The sequence below is a fragment of the Urocitellus parryii genome, chromosome 6 (genome assembly GCF_045843805.1).
Source record: "Urocitellus parryii isolate mUroPar1 chromosome 6, mUroPar1.hap1, whole genome shotgun sequence".
NCBI lineage: Eukaryota > Metazoa > Chordata > Mammalia > Rodentia > Sciuridae > Urocitellus > Urocitellus parryii.
Genome location: NC_135536.1, coordinates 63,624,661 through 63,644,981, shown reverse-complemented (window position 1 = coordinate 63,644,981; position 20,321 = coordinate 63,624,661). Strand labels below are relative to the sequence as shown.

Here is a 20,321-nt window from a genome sequence, read left to right as displayed (position 1 = left end):
AAAAATGTAGACATCCCTGTGAAGCCCAGCTCAAGGCCAGAGGCCTTGTTTGCACATTTCTTCAAAGTACTATACTGGATACGTTTGTGAAAAACTAGTAAGGGGGTGTCCAGCACCTGGAGTGCTGGTATCTTCTCGGCCAGTGGCCAAGTAAACAGGGTGACATGAAAATAGGAAGTTTATCTACAATGGACTCTTTTGCTGACAGTCCTAAAATCAGCCATGGTGAAGAGGGCTTTTCTGTGGAGAAAGGGGGTACCACTTCAGTGGTTGCAGCGAATTGCCACAAATGTAGTGGCTTAAAACAACATGAATTTATCATCTTTTAGTCCTGGAGATTAGAAACCCAATGCGGATCTGCAGGGCTGTGTTCTTTCTGGGGGCAAATCCCCTGCCTTGGCTTCCTAGCTTGTAATGGCTGCCTGAATTTTATAGCTTATGGCTTATGGCTTCTCATCATCCCAACCTCTGCTTCCACTGTCCCGTCTCCTCTGACCCTAATGCTCCTGCACCTTCTCATAAGGCCTCATCCAAATAACGTAGAATAAGCTCCCCTTCTCAAGATACTTATTCACATCTGCAAAGTCCCCTCTGACAACAACACAAGTTCCAGGGATTAGGACGTAGATATTGAGTGGGAGCACATAGAATTGAAGGAGGGATATTCTTAACAGGATTTCTCTATAATCAGGTTTTTTCCTTTAAGAATATCTAAAATAGCCAGGTGCAGTTCTGCCACGCAACCAGCACTCGAGCTTCATAAAAGAGGTTCAAAGCATAGAAATTAACTAGTGAGTTTTAAAATTAAAATTACCTTTAATGCCCAGCTCCGGAGATGGCTTCTCCTAGCTCCCGCCTCCAGCCACCTAATGCGGTGGTGAGGTTTACACAAGAGGCCAGCAAGAGAGGGAGAGCATGCCAGGGAGTGGGCTTTTATTGGGAAACAAAAAATTCAAGGGAAAATCTCATCCAATGAAAGTGGAGGGGGACAGCATTCCAAGGTCAGGGTCAGTGACTGGTCTTCGGGTCAGTGGCCAGGCACCCCTCCACACAGACAAGCCCTCACACCTGGGACAGGGTGGGGAAGGCTCTGACACAGTTGTCTAAGGGCCTCTCACCCAGCCAGGGAGGTAACTCAAATCATGTGCGAGAATAGCTTCCCACATGCAGTGGCACGCGCCTGTAATCCCAGCTGCTTAGGAGGCTGAGGCAGGAGGATTACAAGTTTAAAGCCAGCCTCAGTAACTTAGTGAGGGCTAAGCAACTTGGTGAGGCTCCTCAGCAACTCAGCAAGACCTTATCTCTAAATAAAACAGGGCTGGAGATGTGGCTCAGTGGGAAGGCGCCCCTGGATTCAATCCCTGGTCCCAAAAAACAACAAACAAGAATATCTAAAATAGCATACCTAATTAAAAAAAAAAAAAAAACCCTGTAGTAACAGTACTCACTGCTACTTATTGGAAGCCTGCTATGCACCAGGACCAGAAATAAAGAAGCATTATCAGTCCTAGTTGAGAAAGTCATTTGCCTAAGGTGACCCAGCTGGTTAGTGGCAAAGAGACTTGAGCCATTTGTTTCGCTTGCCAGGCAGTGGTGTTACAAGAAGTTGCATTTCTTCCCTCAGGGACACAGGGCAGACCCTAGTCTAGGCTGCGTGGGAGAGCTTTGGAGCCTTAGATTCAGAGATACCCTCACCACTCACATTACCTGTGGATGCACCAAAGGGCCTGGCACAGGCGAAGAACTGGCCAAGTCCCCCCATCTTTCCTCACCACCTCAGGAAGTCTAATCTATGCTCAGTCTTAGTATTTGTTATGCTTTGGATATGAAATGTCCCCAGAAGCCCATGTGTTGTCAGCTTGGTTGCCAGCCTGTGGCACTGCTGGGAGGTGGTGGAACCTTCAGGGAGTAGGACCTGGTGGAAGGAAGTTAGGTCACTGGGGGCGTGCTCTTGAAGGGGGTATTGGCATGGGGCCCTTACCCTCCTTTGCCTCCTGGTGGCCATGAGGTAAACAGACTTTTGCCACACACTCTCCACCTTATATACTGCCCCCTACAGACCCAAAGGCAATATACCATGTAACTACTTACTGAAACCTCTGAAATCATGAGCCAAAGTGGATCTTTCCTCCTTACAAATTATCCCAGGTATTCCATCACACTACGGAAAGCTGACTAATACCTGTAATCATGTGCCCAAGGCCAGACAGCTCTGAGCTGATTAGCAACTGAGGGCATGAGACGGGCTGGGGACTCACTACATTCAGATCTAGCTAAGGGGGCTGGCAGTCCAGAGAGGAACTGTTTTTCATGGATTGCCCTTCATGAGGCTGTCAACAAAGTCCTAGAAAGGTATAGTGAGAGGCAAATTAAAATACAAAATAAAGGAATGGTCCACACAGACAGGGAGAGAGGCAGGGAATCCATCTCACTGACATAGGAACAATTAATTTTCATCTTGGCCAGAGTAGCAAATTCCATCTGCCCAATCATTTAAAGTGAGCTGGAACAGGGACCTTAAAAAAATGGGCACATGTGATATACAAAAGATGTCCAGGGGCAAGTAATATAGGTCACACAAAAGGCATGGTCTCAGGGACCCGTTTCAGAGAAGAGAGTCAATTGGGTGGAATCACCTGGAAGTGTACACACCTCAACGGTAAAATGTTGCAGGGGACAGATGAGAAAAGACACCAAATAGGAGAAAGAAGCAGATTTATTTGGCTATAGACAGGTTCAGAGGACAAAGCTTTCCCTATAATCAATCAATCCCCCTGAACCCTGAATTCAGGCAATTTCAGAACTTAATACCCAGCACTTAAGGGGAGGGGCTCAGAAGTTCACAGTCTGCAGAAATTCACATAAAAGCAGCTTTTTCTTTCACTGTTCTGGGCAAGTTAACTCTTCAAGGACAACCCCTGAGAAGGGGAGAGCTTCTTCTCCCCTTTCTTTCCTCCCCCTGCCAGCTGTTACCATGGAGCCCAATTAGTAACCTCTTCTCTTTGAAATGTAAACATCTCTGTGAAGCTCCAGAGGCCAAGTTAAAAGTATCTGTTTTTCTTATCATACTCTGTATTTTCAAGCACACTTCTACAAACTATTATATATGTTGTTACTTTAGGTAGTCCATAAATGTTTATGAAAAACTAATAAAGGGGTGTTCAGCTGATCTCTTCCAGGCCAAGTAAGACAGAACAACATGATATAAGAAGTTTAACTACATTGAATTCTTTTGTAGAGATTCTTGTGCTGATAGTCCTAAGATCAATTGTGGTAAAGATTTCTGGAGAGGCTTAATTAAGACTTTCTGTGGAGTAGGGGAGTGCCACTATGCTACCATCTCCACATTATGAGACCACCATTCTGAATCTTTGATCCCCAAAGCCAGCCAAGGGATTTTAAATCTATTAAAAAAATAAATAAGTGGATAAAATAAATCAAATTCTTAGCACTACTATTTCAGCCATGTTCAGCAGTTCTGGGCCTATCATGACAACCTATGGATTAATCCAGGATGCTTCAACACTCAACAGAATCTGGTGTATATTAACTTTGTGGTTTTATTAGTCTGCAGTGTGTAACTGAAAGAAGACATGTGATTTTAATTTTGGAGGTGTAAGGGAATTGATAGTCAGTAAACACCATTAGCTTGCTCAAAGGGACTTGATTTATGACATTGATAACATTTTCAATTACATTGTGCTGAGCAATACTTCACTGCTTGGATTTGAAAATGCCTAAGTGGAGAGTGTGACGTCCTGGAGAGAAAATTATTAAAACATGTAAATATGGCTTAAAATGTTTAAGGAATTTAATGAAGTTTGCTAATGGGGTTGTTTGGGGGATTTTTTTTTGTACCAGGGATTGAACCCAGGGGTGCTTAACCACCCAGCCATCACCCCCAGACCTTTTTTATTTTTTGAGACAGGGTATTATGGTTTGAATGTGAAGTGTCCCCCAAAAGCTCACATGAGACATTGCAAGAAGGTTCAGAGAATAATTGAGTTATAAGTCTTAACCCAATTGTTGTGGTGTAAACTAATCAATAAAATCAGTAAGAATCTAAGTTACAGGTTATAGATTAGTGAAAAATATAGATTATAGATATAAGATTTTGATAAGTGAGATAAGACAATTATAAAGCAAGAAACGGCATAGACTGGTCTTCTATAAAAAAAAAAAAAAACTGTTGCATGACCCATTTCTGAGAAACAGAAATGAAAATTGTCTTCTTTTAAAAAATTGTTTTTCTGTACTTTGTACCCTGCAGAATGTACTCAACTCAGGAGACGGTGGTGGTCATGGTGAGCTACATTCTGGGTTTGAGTACAGTCATGGGTCTACATGACTTTAAAATAGATTATTGTCCCTGCTCAGCTGAAACTCAGGATAAGGTTGTCTAACGCTTGTTTGGACCCGAGATGGAAAAAAAAAAAAAAAAAAACTGCTTTTTTTTTTAGCTTCTGTAACTTGCTTGCTTGCACGACACTGAGAAAAGCCCTGGAGTTGTGATTTTTGGTCCTTAAATTCCCAAGACACAGGCCAGGAAATTGCTGTTCTCCCACAGAGCATCAGTCTCTACAGGTGGGGAGACAGTCCCTGGCCAGGTAAATAAAGCTCTCTTTTATTTGAATTCAGACTTTCAGACTTACAGTATTTTCTGAGGCGGCTCCCCATAACATCTCGGAGGCCCCAGCGAGATGAAAGAGATATTTTTCTTCTCATAGGTAGGAGAATGCTCAGAAACACCCAGGAGACCTGGTGGGCCGGAGACAATCTGGGGAAGGCCCCAGGTCCTCTCCTCATCGGCTCCTGCCAAACCTGCAAACTGCCTATTTGAGAGCACTTGCAATTTGCACCTGTGACTTAGTTCTCCCGGGAAAGAAGAAAAACTCGGTTTGTGTGAAGCCACAGTCTGGGGACATCAGTGAAGGCTGGACGCAGCACCTACTTCCCAGTCTAGGGAAGCATCAAGGTGTCACTCAGTGGCCCATCTGGGGCTAAAGACCCCGGGGGTTGGAAACCCCATCTAAATCTCTGGTCAGTTAGGTTTGTTCATGGCGCCTTGTCTGTTGTGTGTCTCATTGTTGGTCTCAGTCTCACTATGAGCAAAATCAGTCCACTTCATGTTCATTCTGTACACCCCTTAAATGTCTTCTTGTCTAACGTTAGAGTTTTCAGAGAAAATAACTAATTATAAAACACCATGTAATGTTTCCTCTCTCAGAAAACTTTGTTAGACTGGCCAGCCTTTAAGTCAGATGGCCCCCAAAAGGGGACCACTGGCCTCTCCACCACCTATCGAATTCAGTCATCTCCGGGCGGCCTGGCCATCCAGATCAGTTGCCCTATACACAGGTTTGAATTGAAATCCTCCTAAAAGAGCCAAGATGGTTAAGATTTTGCCTTACAGGAACAGCTAAGAAAAACAAAACTGAAACTGTATGGCTAACAAAACCTTCCTCTCCTGCAAGAGAGCTCTGAGGACCAGGATCTTCCTCCTCCGGATCCCTCTGTCCCTCAGGCACGGAATTCCCCCTCGACGCCTAAGCCTTCCCATCCTATACCCAATTCTTTCTCTTACTCTGGTCCCCACACTTCCCCTCCATCAGGCTCCCCCTACCACATTGGGAGAAAACAGAAAGCCCTTTCATAATACATGTTCCTTTTTCTACTAGTGATTTCTCTGTTAAAATCAGAAGAAAAGTCCCAAAACTTCTCTCGGTGTTGATGGCCAACCCTCTGATGATCCAACTCATGTGGAACTCATTTTCCCTTCAGTTCATCCCAGTTGGACAGGTAAGGAGGTGACTGACCAGTGCCACCAGGCTCCACTGAGAGAGGTCAAAGCAGCCGCTAGAAAACCCACCAAACTGGCAGAGGTAAGCGAGACAATTCAAGGCCCAGATGAGCCCCTGGCGGCTTTCCTGGAGCGCCTTCCCTAGGCTCATCCTGTGTACGCACCGATGGACCCAGAGGCTCCAGAAAACAGAAGGGCTCTTAATATTACTTTTGTGACTCAATAGGCCCCAGATATTAGGAGAAAGTTAGAGACAGAAGGATTTGAGGGAAAGATGCTGTCAAAATTGGAAAAATAGCCCAAAGTGTCTACAATAGTAGAGGACCCCCCCCCCCCAAGTAAAACAAGTTAAAAGGTTGACAAGAGTCATGGTGACAGCTGTGTCAGAGTCTCGAGGTGCCTAAGGCCTCAAGCTCTTGGACAATAACCCCCAAGAGCTCCACTCCCTAAACAACAGCAGCCCCCAGGAATGGAAACTGAAGGGCCAATTTCTAATGAGAACTGACTTAAGGGACAATAGCTCACTAGTTCCTTGTAATGCCAAAATGCCCCTATCGCCTATTGGGCAGAAACTTGCTACAAAAATTGCAAGCTACCATTTCTTTCCAGAAAGGCACAGCCAACCTGCCATTTAAAGGGCCAGAAGTTATTATATACTTATCATTTGGGGAAAAATACCTGCTCTTATACCTCACCTTTCAATTTCCTCACAAGATTAAAAAAAAAAAATCCCAGGGGTTTGGGCAGAAACCAATTCTCCTGGATTAGCAGTGCACCAGCCACCTATTACAGTGCAGCTCACCAGCACTGCCACCCCTGTGCAGATCCGACAGCATCCTATCAGACTAGAAGCTAGAAAGGCTCCTGATTCCCTGTCAAGCAACCTGGAACACGCCATTGCTGCTTGTCCAGAAACCTGAGACAAAGGACTACCGACAGGTACAAGACTTAAGAAAAATCAACAAGAGAGTGGAAATTATTCATTCCATGGTACCAAATTCCTACACTCTTCATTGCCTCCTTCTCACCAAGTCTACACTATCCTGGACCTCAGAGATGCCTTCTTCAGCTTGCCACTGGCCAAGGTAAGCCAACAAATTTTTATTTCTAAATGGTCAGACCCAGAAAGGAGATTTTTTAGGACAATTGACTAAGACACAGTTGCCACAGGGATTTAAAAACTCTCCAACTCTATTTGATGAGGCCCTAAAGCAGGGACCTCACAGCTTACAGGCAGCAACACCCTGAGACTGTACTTATACAATGTGTAAATGATCTCCTGATAGCAACCAAAACTAGGACTAAATGTGAACAGCCAAGCAGAAATTTGTTAAAAACCTTAAAAATCTTGGGGTACCAGGTGTCAGCTAAAAAGACCCAAATGTGCACCTCATCAGCCACTTACTTGGGCTATAACCTTAAAGAAGGAAAAAGGACTCTGTCACAGGACAAAATTAAAGCAATCATGCAGATTCCTCACCCCAAGACTAAGCATCAGGTGCAAAAATTCCTCAGGGCCGTTGGGTATTGCTGCCTTTGGATCCTTGGTTTTTTTGAACTAGCCCAAACCCTGTATGTTAGTATAGGGGGGGAAGAAGGACTCTTTGACTTAGACTGAGAAAGAACAAGAGACATTTAGTCTCTGCATCTGCATTGGCCCTCCCAGATGTTCTAAAGCCATCCCAACTGTTTGTACATGAAGTCAGGGGAATAGCAAAAGGGATGCTTACTCAGACTTTGAGGCCATGAAAACGATGAGTGGCATATCTATCCAAAAGACTGCGGGAGGATGGCCAAACTGCCTCCAAGCCATCACTACCACAGCAATCCTGGTTAAGGAAGCAGAAAAGCTTACACTGGGACAAGATTTACAGGTGATAGCCCCACATGCTGTGGTAACCTTGCTCTGGAGCCCTCCAGAGCGCTGGCTCTCCAAACTCACATCACCCTTTTTCTAAACCAGCCCAGAATAAAGTTCCTAAAAACCTCAGCTTTAAACCCAGCCACCCTTTTTCCTGATGAAGATCCTTCCGAGTCACTGCACAACTGCCAGGAAATCTTGGAGTTGCTCCAAAATGTCCAGCTAGACTTGACGGACACATCTTGGCCAGAATCAGATGAGACACTCTACACTGATGGCAGCAACTACATCCAAAATGGAATCAGGTGTGCAGGGGCGGCTATAATTACTTTAAATAAAATTATCTGGGCTCAAGTTCTGGCACATAGAAATTCTGCACAAAAGGCAGAACTAATGGCACGTACCTAGGCTCTCAGACCCGACAAAGGAAAGACTGTTAATATCTGTACTGACAGTAGGTATGCCTTTGCTACTGTTCATGTACATGGAGATCTCTATAAAGAGAGAGGACTATTAACTTCAAGAGGAAAAGATATCAAACATGCTGAAGGAGATATTAGCTTTGCTAAAAAGCCCTCTGGTTACCAGAGAAAGTGGCTACCATACATTACAGAGGCCACCAAAACAGAGACACCAGAGGCAAACGGAACTCCTTTGCTGACAAAATAGCTAAAAAGATGGCTTTAAAACCAGTGGGGACTTACAGATCTTGCCTCTATTGCCTAACCATTTGTTGCCCACTTCCCCCATATATATAGAACAAAAGAAAGTCCTAGGAAAAACCTTAAAAATGACTGAGGACCAAAACAGATCCAAGATTCTTACCGGACAAAAGAATCCTGATGCCGGAAACATTGGAAAAAACTGTTAATTAAGCAATTACATCAAGGAACCCATATGGGTAATACTAAAGTGGCTAAATTGTTACTGCAGGCGGTGGGTGTGGGGGGGGATAGACTTCACTGAAATAAAACCTGGACAATATGGTTATAAGTATTTACTGGCACTCATGGGACACATATTCCAGATAAATTGAGATATTTCCTACCAAGACAGAGACAGCAACTATGACAGTTATGAAACTTATTCAGGAGATAGTTCTCTGATTTAGCCTCCCAATAGCCATGGGGTCCAATAACAGCCCAGCTTTCATAGCTCAGATAACTCAATATTGATCCAAGGCTGTTGAGATTCAATGGGACCTACATTGTCTATATAGGCCCCAGAGTTCAGGACAAGTAAAGAGGATAAATAAAACTGTAGAAGACACCCTTACTAATTGCACTGGTGTGGTCTGGATGAGCCTCCTTCTTCCCTTTGCTCTAAGACCACCCTCGCTGGTCCTATACTGATGGCAGCAGCTACATCCAAAATGGAATCAGGTATATGGGGGTGGCTGTAGTTACTTTAAATAAAATTATCTGGGCTCAAGTTCTGGGACGTGGAACTTCTGCACAAAAGGCAGAACTAATGGCACTTACTCAGGCTAAAAGATAAAAAACTAAAATAAGTAACTACACACTTCTTAAGTCCTTATAGGCTCTCCAGCAAGCCTCTCACCAGATTCAGGCTTTAACAAAAAGCCTGACAGCCAGTTGCAGGAGAGACCTTCAGTCACCCACTCCAGCAGAGCCATCATCCATTTACCTTAGAACCTTGCTGGCACAGACCCTTTCCGGTCATCCTAACACCCCTACTGCTGTAAAAGTCACCAGAAAACAACACTGGATTCATCACTCCCAAATCAAGAAGACAGCTCCAACAGAAGATCCACCCGAGGACCACCGACAATGAACAGTACTCTTGATTTTTACCTCCTGTTCTGTTTCACTTTCAGACATGCACACTGCACACAGCTCTACTCAGAAACTCTTGAGGCTAGAAAATGACAGGAGCCTGCTTCTAAAAGACAGTTGCTGATCGAATGACTACCAAGCTGCTAGTCCTTAGAAAATATAATTATGACATGGTAAACTTAGATAAAACTAAACTTAAATACACCAATGATTTGATTTAATCTCATAAAGCCAATGGGGAATGTTGTGGTGTGAACTAATCAATAAAATCAGTAAGGATGTTAAGTTAAAGGTTAAAAATTAGTAAAAAATATAGATTATAGATATAAAATTTTGATAAGGCAACTATAAAACAAGAGCCGTCATAGACAGGCCTAAGACTCCATTTTGCTGCCTTCTATTAAAAAACAAACAAACAAACAAAAAAACTGTTGCATGACCCATTTCTGAGAAACAAAAACAAACTGTTTTCTTTTAAAAAACTGTTTTTCTGTACTTTGTACCCCACAGAATGTACCCAACTCAGGAGATGGTGGTGGTCATGGTGAGCTTCATTCTGGGTTTGAGTATAGTCATGGGTCTACATGACTTTATTAAAATAGATTATCGCCCCTGCTCATCTGAAATCAGGATAAGGTTGTCTAACACTACACGGTTAAGCTAACTGCTATTTTTAGCTTCCTTGCATGACACTGAGAAAAGCAACTGAGTTGTGGTTTTTGTCCTTAAATTCCCAAGACACAGGCCAGGAAATTGCTGTTCTCCCACAGAACATCAGTCTCTCCAGGCAGGAGACAGTCCCTGGCCAGGTAAATAAAAGCTCTCTTTTGTTTGAGTTCAGACTTAAAAGCATTTTCTGAGGAGGCTCCCCATAACAATCAGTGAATTAATCCCCTGATAGGGATTAACTGAATGGTAATTGAAGTGGTAGGGTGTGGTTGGAGGAATTGGGAATTGGGGTGGTGGCTTTGGGGTACATATTTGTTTTAGGCAAAGTGGAGACCTCTTTCTGGTTCCTGATCATCATGTAAGCTGTTTCCCTCTGTCACATTCTTCCACCATGATGTTCTGCCTCACCCCAAGCCCCAAGGATTGGAGCTGGCCTTCCATGGAGTAAGACCTCTGAAACCGTGAGTCCCTCAAACTTTTCCTCCCCTAAAATTGTCAGATCCTTTAGTCACAGCAGCAAAATAGCTGATTAAAATATAGGGTTTCAATAAACTGCTGAGGGCCTCACTAAATTGCTGAGGCTGGCTTTGAATTTGCAATCCTCCTGCCTTAGCCTCCCAAGTTGCTGGGATTAGAGGTGTATGCTACCACACCCAGCCAGGAGATGAGTAAGAAAATGGGAAAAGCTGGAGCAAACCATCTAGGAGTCTTATTAAAAATGCAGATTTTGATCCAGTATGACCAGATTTTGATCCAGTATGGCCTGAGATTTTGCATTTCCAACAAGCTCCCAGGTGATACCAGACAGCTGCTGTCCGTGGGCCTTGATGTGCTGAGGACTTAACTCTGGGTCTCACATATGCTAAGCAAGTACTCTACCACTGTGCTATACACCCTAGCCCTTTGTGGGACAATTTGAATAGGAAGGGGTAATTCTGAGGTGACTCAAGCTGTACCCTGTAGGAAAAAACAAAAGAAGTCATGGATGTCACATAGCTATATGATGCTATAGAGAACAAAGGAAGATGGGGCTTATCATCTGGGAGTGCCCCACACATTCTTGATCTTATTTTTAACTTCTGTGAGGAAACCACCTTTTCCTTTTCCAAATGAAGAAACTGAAGTGTTTCAGTCAAAAACACATCAGAGGTGGGTTCAGGTGTGTACAGGTGCCCCTCACCATCTCTAATCACCCCCATATTTCCAGAAAACAGCAAGCAAGGAGCAAAGAGACATCATGGGAGCGTTGTTTTAATATGGTCTGTGCCAAGCAATATCAAAGTTGTCCATAATCTCCAAGTTTGTCTATTTTTGATAGCAATATTAAATTCTTTTTAAAAAAGTATGCACTGATAAAGAGGTTAGCCACGCCTCTGAGGAGATTTAAAAATCAGAAGCCACATAAATTATCTTCCTTAAAAAACAGCCATTTCAAAAGATTTTCTTTAATATCATAAAATATTTTCATGGACAAGTGAGCTAGCAAACACACATGCACCAATGTGTCTTTGACAAGAGTACCCCCTCCCCCCACCCCCCCCAAGAGGACATGAGATTGGAGAAATGAATACAGCAGATGAAACAGATAGAAGAAGAAAAAAAAAATCAGTAAAAGAATGGAATAAAACTTTGTGCTTGGTTATTTTCCTATGTCACAACAAAACAAAAACATTTTGGTGCAAATAGTTAATTTTTCCTCTTTTCCATTTAAGTCTGGTGGAGAAAAAAAATACTTTTTCTATAATAAAATATGTAATTTTTTGGTTTTTTTTTAAACTTTTTAAACATAACTTTTTTTTTTTCCTTTTTTGCAGAAAATAATTTTGTAAACTGTCACTTCGCGGGCAGGGAGGTTCGAGGCCGTGTGGTCCCAGCTTGCTCCGTTGGAGGCTGAGAGCTGAAACCGAACTCGGGCAGGAGATGGGGGCAGCGGAGGTGCAGGGCGGGGTGCGCACGGCGTAGGGGCCGAGGGGCTGGGGCGGGTTAGAGGTCACTCTCGCCATACAGTGCCGTGGAGAAGGACATGTAGTCCAGAGCACCGGGCACGGAGTCTGGGCCGTTGTAGGGGGCCATTCTTGCGATGCAGTACTCGGCCTGGTCGGGCGGCAGCTCTCGGCGCAGTTCGTCACCTGTGATGTAGTTCTGCAGAGAGAGCGTGGTCAGGTGCCGCAAAGCCAGTTGGCCGTAAAGCAGTATGGTGCGGCACAGCACAGCAGGGCCGCAAAACCCTGTGGCTGTAAACTTTCCTGTGACCTTACATAACCTAAGCCATCCCCATTTACACTCCCTCCTAGTTCTTTTGGATCTATACATATAAATCCAAACATATATCCACACATACACACTGTGTATATGTATATATATATATACCTAATATATTTTAAAAAATCATTTCATATTTTCCACTTCTATATCTACTTTAGCCTCTTTCCAAAGTAATTCCACATTTAATTACACTAATAATCTTCTCATGTATCACACTACTAGTCTGCAATAATCCCATGATGGAGCAATGTCAACAGGCACTCTGCTTGAACACAGATTCCTGAGGGATCCCACTCCCACTTAATTGGGCTCTCTGGAAAATCTCAACCAGAGAGTTTAATTTTAAGGAGACCTCCAGCAGATTAAGATGAGCATTCAGTTTGGGCATCCCTGCCAGACAGATTTAAAACCTATCTGGCTGTCTTAACCATCTTCAAAAGTATGACCCTTACCCCATTCTAGCCAGCTATCAGTGTGGGTCTTTGCCTTCACCCTGCCTCTCTTGTGTGCCTGTGATTGGTCTGCTCAGAAGCTGTCTTTTCTAGAACATTAGAGGGATCTGGGTTCACTGATGATCATTTCAGATGGCTAAGACCTGGACTGGGCCTCTGGCCTCTGCATACAGATAGCCCCTCAGTGCCCCTCCCACTTTTCCAATGCTAAGTGGGGCTTGACAGGGGACTCAGATTTGGAAACCTGAAGCAGGCCACTGCTCAAGAGCAGAAAAATGAGAGGCATGCTTCCTTCTTTCACCCCATTCCCTTATCTTGCGTCCCACCTATATTCCATACCTGTGCCCAGCAGGGCATAAGGATGAAATCCCAGGGATTCTCAGATGGAGTTCCATTGTTCAACCACATACCCCAACCCATTCTACTGCCTTCCACCACCTTCCACCCTCCATCATCTCATCACAATGTGGAGGAATCCTTCACTGATATGTAGTGCTCCTGGCAGGGGACCCTTTAAATTAATGCCTCGTCCTAACACCTTTGCTGAGCCCCAGGCATTGCAAAAAGGGGTAGAGGTACAAGTAACCAGAGGCATAATGGGGTCCTGGAGAAAGGGGCAATGAGGTCCTCACATCCCACCCCATCCCTCCAGATCAGATCCAAGCAGTGCCTGCCACCCAGCACACCATAGTAGACTCACCTTGTCTCCGGCCAGGATCTTGAAGGAAGCCATGACCTGGTCTGCTGTATCCGTGTCAGCCGTCTCTCGGGACATGAAGTCAATGAAGGCCTGGAATGTCACTACCCCTAGGCGGTTGGGGTCCACAATGCTCATGATGCGGGCAAATTCTGCCTCTCCCTGGAGGAAACAGCCAACCCAGGCCTGTCAGCCCATGGCCTGCTGAGAATATATCAGATGGACCTCAAACCCCTGGGGATCAGAGTAGCCTATGGCTGGGTCACACTAAGGATATGACAGAGTCTCAACACTCAACAGTGGAGACCCAGCTCTGGGCTTCCCACCCGATACAGGTGTCTGGGTTCCCCCTGGAGAAAATAATGCTGGTATTCATTATAATGACAATACCATTAACAAAGGCTAATTCTAATATGCCAGGCACTATTCTAAATGCTTTTAGATATTTTAGTTCATTTAAGCCTCTCTAGAACCATATAGAATCTTATTAAGTCCATTGTACAGATGAGAAATCTGAGGTCCAGACAGACTAAGTGGCTTTCCCAAGGTCACATAGCCAGTGAGTAGGGAGCTAGTATTTGAACTCAGACAGGCGTTGTCTCTCTACCACTCTGTATTTTCTAAGTGCCAGCCTTATGTTAGGTTCCCTCATTTCATCTTTACAACAGACCTATGGGGTTCCCTTTACTTCATCTGAGGCCACAAGCTAGTAATGGAGGAGCAGGAATTTACTTCCAAGTTCATGGTTTCTACCTCAGCCCTCACCCTTGCTGGGAAGTCCATGGGCTCTGCACTTTGCGCCATGGCCGGAAGTTACCTGAATGCCCAGCCCAACACCCTGCCCTGCTTAGAAACCTAGACAAGGGAGGGCATGCTAAGAAGGTTACAGAGAGACCTGGGACTATGGCAGAGTGGTGGCAGGCCTCAATGGAGCCATCATCAGGGCAGGGGAAGAAATTGAAAGCTCCAGGCCCTCATGTGAGATGAACCAGGGCCAACCCCAAACCCTGAATGTCCAAACCACCAATCTTTCCTGCCTGCCTTGGGGTCAGCCCAGTTCTCCATAGGAGTGAAAAGCTGGTCTCTACAGTAAGTACCAGAGACAAGCCAGTCTAGAGACGGCAGTGAGAAGGCCCAGGCCTCCCAGCCACACACAGCCTTCATGGCTGGACCTTGCTTTCAAGGACTGGGGATTTGAGTTTCCTCCGAGAAGGGCAGCCTTAGGCTCAGGGCTTAGGCCTGCATTGCTAGGACTTGGCTTCTCCAGCCAGCTAGCTGCCTCCTTCCAGGGCAGGCCCAGGCCTGGCAGACAGAGGGTGGGGTTTACGTTACCATGTTGTAACCCATGGAGATAAGGCAGGCGCGGAAATCATCCGTGTCCATCATGCCTGTCTTCTTCTGTGGGGCAGTGGCACCAAGATACAGGAGGCAGAGACAGGTGGAAGAAGGAAGGGCCAGCCAGGGGCCAGGAAGACAGGGTACAGACAGCCAGAAAAGAGGGTGAGGTTTATGGTTTGCGGGTCAGGAAGGAACAGAGAGGAGGAACATGTCCAGGAAAAATGTCCACAGAAAAGAGAAAAGCAGAGAGGGATGCAAAATCCATCCACAGAATGAAGAGCGGCGAGGAGAGATGAATGTGGGCAGCAGGTTCCCATAGACGACAACCAAGGGCAGGGGGCAGAGCGGTGGAAGGAGAAGCCCGACACAGGACAGGCATGGATGGCAGGAGAGGACAAGGCCCATGGCCCACAGGAAGGGGTCAGGGAGAACCAGACAGAGAGAGAAGAGAAAAAGGAGAAACGCGTTATTTCTCGCCCCGGAGGCCACCCCTGAGCTGCTCCATGCAGGAGGCGAGTACCTGGGGGTCGTTGCCAATGTCATAGCCCAAGCTGATGAGGCAGGCTTTGAACTCCTCGGGACCCAGCGTGCCGGAGTGATCCTAGGGCCGTGGTGCGCCAGGCAGCCAGCCATGCGGTGCCAGGGAGGTGAAGGCCGTGAGGGTGGGGGTGGGCCATGCCCCAGTGGAGGGTGGTGTGTGGGGAGACACAGGGACAAAGGCATGCGATGGAGAGGGTGGAGGTGGAGAGGCAGGGGAGAGGGAAGATAAAAGTGCACATAGTTAGACACACGGATGACGTTCCAGAGGGGCCCAGTCTCTGGCACACACAGCCCTGCTCTGTGAAGCAGGGCAGGAGGGGCGCAGGAGTGAGAAGCTCCCCGAGGAGTGTCCCAAGCCACCCAGGTCTCCCCCAGGCTCCTCCCACCCAGGTGCCTGGAGGGCAGGAAGCAGGCAGGGTGGTGGACAGCAACTGACCCCATGCTTCCCCTACCATTGTGGCTGCCCCAAGCCCCAGGGCACTGGGAAGGGGCAGCCCACTGAACGCTTGGCCTGTCCTGGGGCTGAGATGAAAACCCAGGACAGAGGACTCCAATATCCCCAGTAAAGGGTCCCAAAGGCAGCAGGTTGGGGTAGGAAGGAGTCTCTTCTCTGTCCCCTGAGGCAGAGGTGAGGGTCGGTTCCCACAGCCAGGGACAGCAGGCCTTCATTTGAGACTCTGGTAACCTCACTGTGAGGGTTGATTCCTCATGGTAGGAGAGCGAGGGCCAGGGGTCAAGGGTCTTCTCCCCACCTTCAACAAGAGCACTCTCTCCAGGAAAGCAGGGAGGCTTAGGGGACGTCACAACAGACTTGCTAAGGCAGGCTCCGTGAGGCAGGGCCAGGCTGGCGGAGCTTCCTCCTCTCCCTGCTCCTCACCCGCCCGGGAACCAGGCCCTGCATAGTGGCCCACACCCTGGGCAGCGCCCTCCAGGGCCCTAGGTCAGGGGCTGGGGGCAGCTCTAAATGAGTGAGGAGTGGGGCTCTCACCCGGTCAAAGTGGTTGAAAGAGGCCCGGAACTCATTCATCTGCTCCTGGCTGATGCCCTTGGCATCCCGTGTCAGGATCTGGTTTTCCACCTCGTTGATGGTCCTGGCGATGGTGGTGAGCAGCTGCTCCCAGCCCACACGGATATGCTGCAGTGGGCAAGAGGCTTGTCAGCAAAAGGGGCCCCAGGGCCTCATGCATCTCCGTGGAGATCCCCCAGGCCTGGTCTGCCCCTCCCTATTCCTCCTCTCCACTCTTGAAAACAGTCAAAGTAATCAAACTGGGCCTTCTGTCTGTAGTCACAGTATCACCAGAGGGAGAAGAACTGAGACAAGGACAACCTATCAGGACACAATACTCTAGAGAATGAAGGGGGCATGGTGCTAGCCTCTGTCTGGGACAGCAAGAAGACCAGGCTTGGCAGTGGGGGTCGGTTGGGGAAGGAGAGCAGACTTGACATGGGAAAGATTAAACTGGGTGATTCCCTGAACCCAACCCCCACCACATACACAAACCCCGTGCACGTGCTCGTACACACTTCACAGTCAACACAAGTGCTGTTATGTGCCACGGGAGGACCTTCTGGTCAGCACCAGGCCAAATACACAAAGGCGGTCCCAGCGGTCACCCAGTGATGGTGTGGCCGTCTAAGTTTGTGTAAGCATCCTCTATGATGTGCACATAGGAGGAAATTGCCTAACAACATGCTTCTCAGAATGTCAGTCATTTGAAGCTGGTGCCCAGGCCAGTGCCTGGAGCCCACCAGTATCAGATTCGCAGGGTGTGCTTATTAAAAATTTAGATGCCCTTGGGGCTGGGGCTCAGTGGTAGAAGGCCTTGCCTAACATGCCTGAGGCACTGGGATCGATTCCTGGAACTACATAAAAATAAACAAAGGTATTGTGTCCATCTACAAAAAAAAAAAAAAAAAAAAAAATAGATGCCCAAGCTCTCCATCCCAGAATGAGAAAGCAAATTCTGGAGATAAAGCCAAGAAATATACACTCCCCAAAAGTTCCCTGGATATCCAGAAGGCACTGCAGATTGAAGATGGGGAGCTTCAAGGGCAAAGAGACTTGAGCACTTATCCTGCTAGTATGACCAGACTCCTTGGGAGGGGGTTAACTCCTCCTCAGCTCACCCCAGCCCAGGTGGAGGACAGAAGGGGACCTGCAGCTCTGCCCCACTCACCTCCATGGTGTAGTTGGTGTGCTTGTTGTCAAAGATGAGAGCCTCCTGGATCAGCTGGTGGTCACCTTCCAGCTGGTCAATCTTTGGCTTGTAGTTGACGATGCTCTTCTCATATTGTCGCAGGTGGCTGAGCTGGTCCTCCAGGGTCCCATGCATTTCAATGGAGATCCTCCCAATCTCCTGCTCATCCAGAAGGAGGTATCTTGTCAGCCTGCCCCACCCTTCACTCATGGGTTGGGGACTGATCTCTAAAGGTCATATAGGTTAACTACCAGGAAGATTTTCAGTTCCCATCCCAGGCCTAGGGAGGCCAGCACTGGTAACCACTACAATTTAGTGTGATGTTCCTTGGTATGGAAAGAGCATCGTAAAGTCGTGAAATAAGCATTACCATCGGATGAAATCTCAGGTACTTGTCAGCCTCAGGACAGGGCTGCACAGTCAGTTGCTGACCTAAACATTCACTCCTTCGCTTTCTTTTCAAATCCTCTTCCCAAGCCTCATTATTAACCACTGACCATCTCAGGGATCCTCTCAGTGTCCCCTGAGCCAGGTCCTCCCCACTGGCCACCGCTCCTGTTTTGCCTCCTAGGCTGCCTGCCTAGCCCTCCTGAGCCCCCATCACCACCTCAAAGGATGAGACCTAATGTTCACATCTACATTTGCCTGTCTCACTCACATCAGCCAAAGCACTCTCGGACCATTCAGTTCAGTCTTGCCAATATCCCCTGAGCATTTACTAAGCACCATGTGCTGGAGGAGGGGAAGATGCACACACAAACATGAACTTCAAATGTTCTCTGCCCTCAAGGAGCTCAGAGACCACGCTCTAGCCAAGTGGTGCACTTTCCCCACTAACGAGCCCACATAATTCCGCCCCCCGCAAATCTACACTTGATTAGGGACAGCTCAGCTTGCTTTCTGGGCAGATCACCCTCTTTGACTGAGCCCGTTGCCAGGGGAGCAGCAATGGAGGAAGGGGTGGCCCAGCCAAGAGGAAAGCCATAGGGCTGAAGCTGACCCAGGTGTTCAGGAGCTGGTGGTCCTTTGGGACTGCCATACGCAGCTCTGTAGTGTGCGCTTACTCCCAGATCAGACACTGGGATCGAGCCCATCCACCTTTCCTGCACAGGACTCCACACTCCCCTGCAGGGCAGCAGAACAACTGTGGACTCAGTCTTCAGTTCTCCGTGGGTCCTGCCCAAGAGGAAGCAGGCCGCCTGCCTGGCAGGAATGGTGCGGGGAAACCCCCAGCTTCTTACAACAGGACCCACCTCCATCTTGGTCTGGATCCAGGGCCCAATGACGTTGGCCTGGGCCCCAAACTGCTTGCGTAGCCTCTCATTATGCTGCTGGCGGGCATGTTCCTCGGTCAGAGCTTGGTCCCTCCGCGGCACAAGCTGCCGCACCTGGGGTGGAGACAACCGCAGGATGTCAGGGGTGGGTCAGAACAAGGACAGCAGTCAAGATGTTGACCTGTTCCAGAAATTCACTCACTATGCAGACAAATAATGAATGTTCACTATGAAACAATAAAAATGAATCAAGGAAAATCAGTCACCAGGCCCTTCAACTCACGTGGTCCCATTTGCCATTGATCTCCTGAGGCGTGATGGTTGTGTAGGGGTTGGTGCCTGCCATGTTGACATGGTAGGTCTGGACGATCTTGGACACCTCGTTGTGGATGCCCAGGATGGCCAGGCGCTCCTTGTCAGCATCAGGGAGGGTGGCCTTGAACTGCTCGTGGGCTGTAGTCAGTCCCTAGACAGAAACGAGGACGCAGGATCAGTACGGACATTCAGAGGGGCTGTGTGTCCCTTGGACTAGATGAGTGAAGGGAGCTCTAGAAGTCCCAGGACAGAGGCAGGTAGAAGGGCCATGGGAGACCTGGAGGCATCTCAGCCACTTTGGTGGCTGAGAACCAGGAAGGCAGGATGGCCATAGGAAGGGGAAGGCAGAGCTTCCATCAAAGCCATGGCTGCATCTAAGGGACTGGTGAGGCTGTCCAACCTCTCTGGGGCATTCAACACCCCTCAAATCAAGGACAATGGGGACCCCTGAGCTCTGCTCTCCAGGTGACCTCCCCCAACAATTGCTCCCTCAGCTCTCTGCAAACCCTTTTGAATCTAATACTTTGCAGTTATATAGCAGATAGAGGAAGATGTTAATTATGCAATGAGCTCCAAGATAAATATTATAGTACAAATCAAGGCTCCGGATAAATAATACATAGCAGAATTTTTTTTTTTTTTTGGTCATACCAGGGATTTATCCAGGTATCTCCAAGCTACATCCCCAGCCCTGTTTTTTATTTCATTTTGAGACAGAATCTTACTAAATTACCAAGGCTGGCCTTAAACTTACAATCCTCCTGCTTTGGCCTCACAAGTTGCTGCAATTACAGGCATCTACCAGAAGCTACTTTTTGTGTACAAAAATGAAGGGTAGGGGGTGTTGAGAAAAACATGTAAATAAATATACTTGTTTGTGTATGCAGAGATATTTTGCTTACCTCTGGGGAGGGGAAATGGGGGGTTAGGGGACAGGAGCAGATGGGAGACCTTATCATACACCCTTTTACTTTGGGATGTTATAGCATATACACATATTATCTGGTCAAAATAAATGAAATGCAAAGTTTCAGATCTATGGAATCCTGGGATGTTCTTCCTCATCAACCCTACGGGGGGGAGTGGGACCTACAGAGCATGGGCCAGGAGCAGCTG

The 20,321-nt window shown here is 47.1% G+C and overlaps 1 protein-coding gene across 3 annotated transcripts in view; it reads right to left on the bottom strand.

Annotated features, from left to right (window-relative positions):
• Positions 1-11,391: 11,391 nt before the first annotated feature.
• Actn1 (actinin alpha 1) overlaps positions 11,392-20,321 on the bottom strand; it is a 92,841-nt gene continuing 83,911 nt past the window's right edge. The window contains exons 15-22 of one of the 3 annotated variants that reach the window (XM_026385148.2): positions 19,174-19,356; positions 18,870-19,004; positions 17,596-17,775; positions 16,407-16,553; positions 15,399-15,479; positions 14,873-14,938; positions 13,544-13,702; positions 11,392-12,268 (exon numbers count right to left, since the gene is read on the bottom strand). In XM_026385148.2, coding sequence (XP_026240933.1) covers positions 12,110-12,268; positions 13,544-13,702; positions 14,873-14,938; positions 15,399-15,479; positions 16,407-16,553; positions 17,596-17,775; positions 18,870-19,004; positions 19,174-19,356 — 1,110 coding nt within the window. In that variant the 3' untranslated portion in view covers positions 11,392-12,109. The remainder of the gene's footprint in view (positions 12,269-13,543; positions 13,703-14,872; positions 14,939-15,398; positions 15,480-16,406; positions 16,554-17,595; positions 17,776-18,869; positions 19,005-19,173; positions 19,357-20,321) is intronic. The other 2 variants (XM_026385150.2, XM_026385149.2) reach the window with 2 other exon arrangements.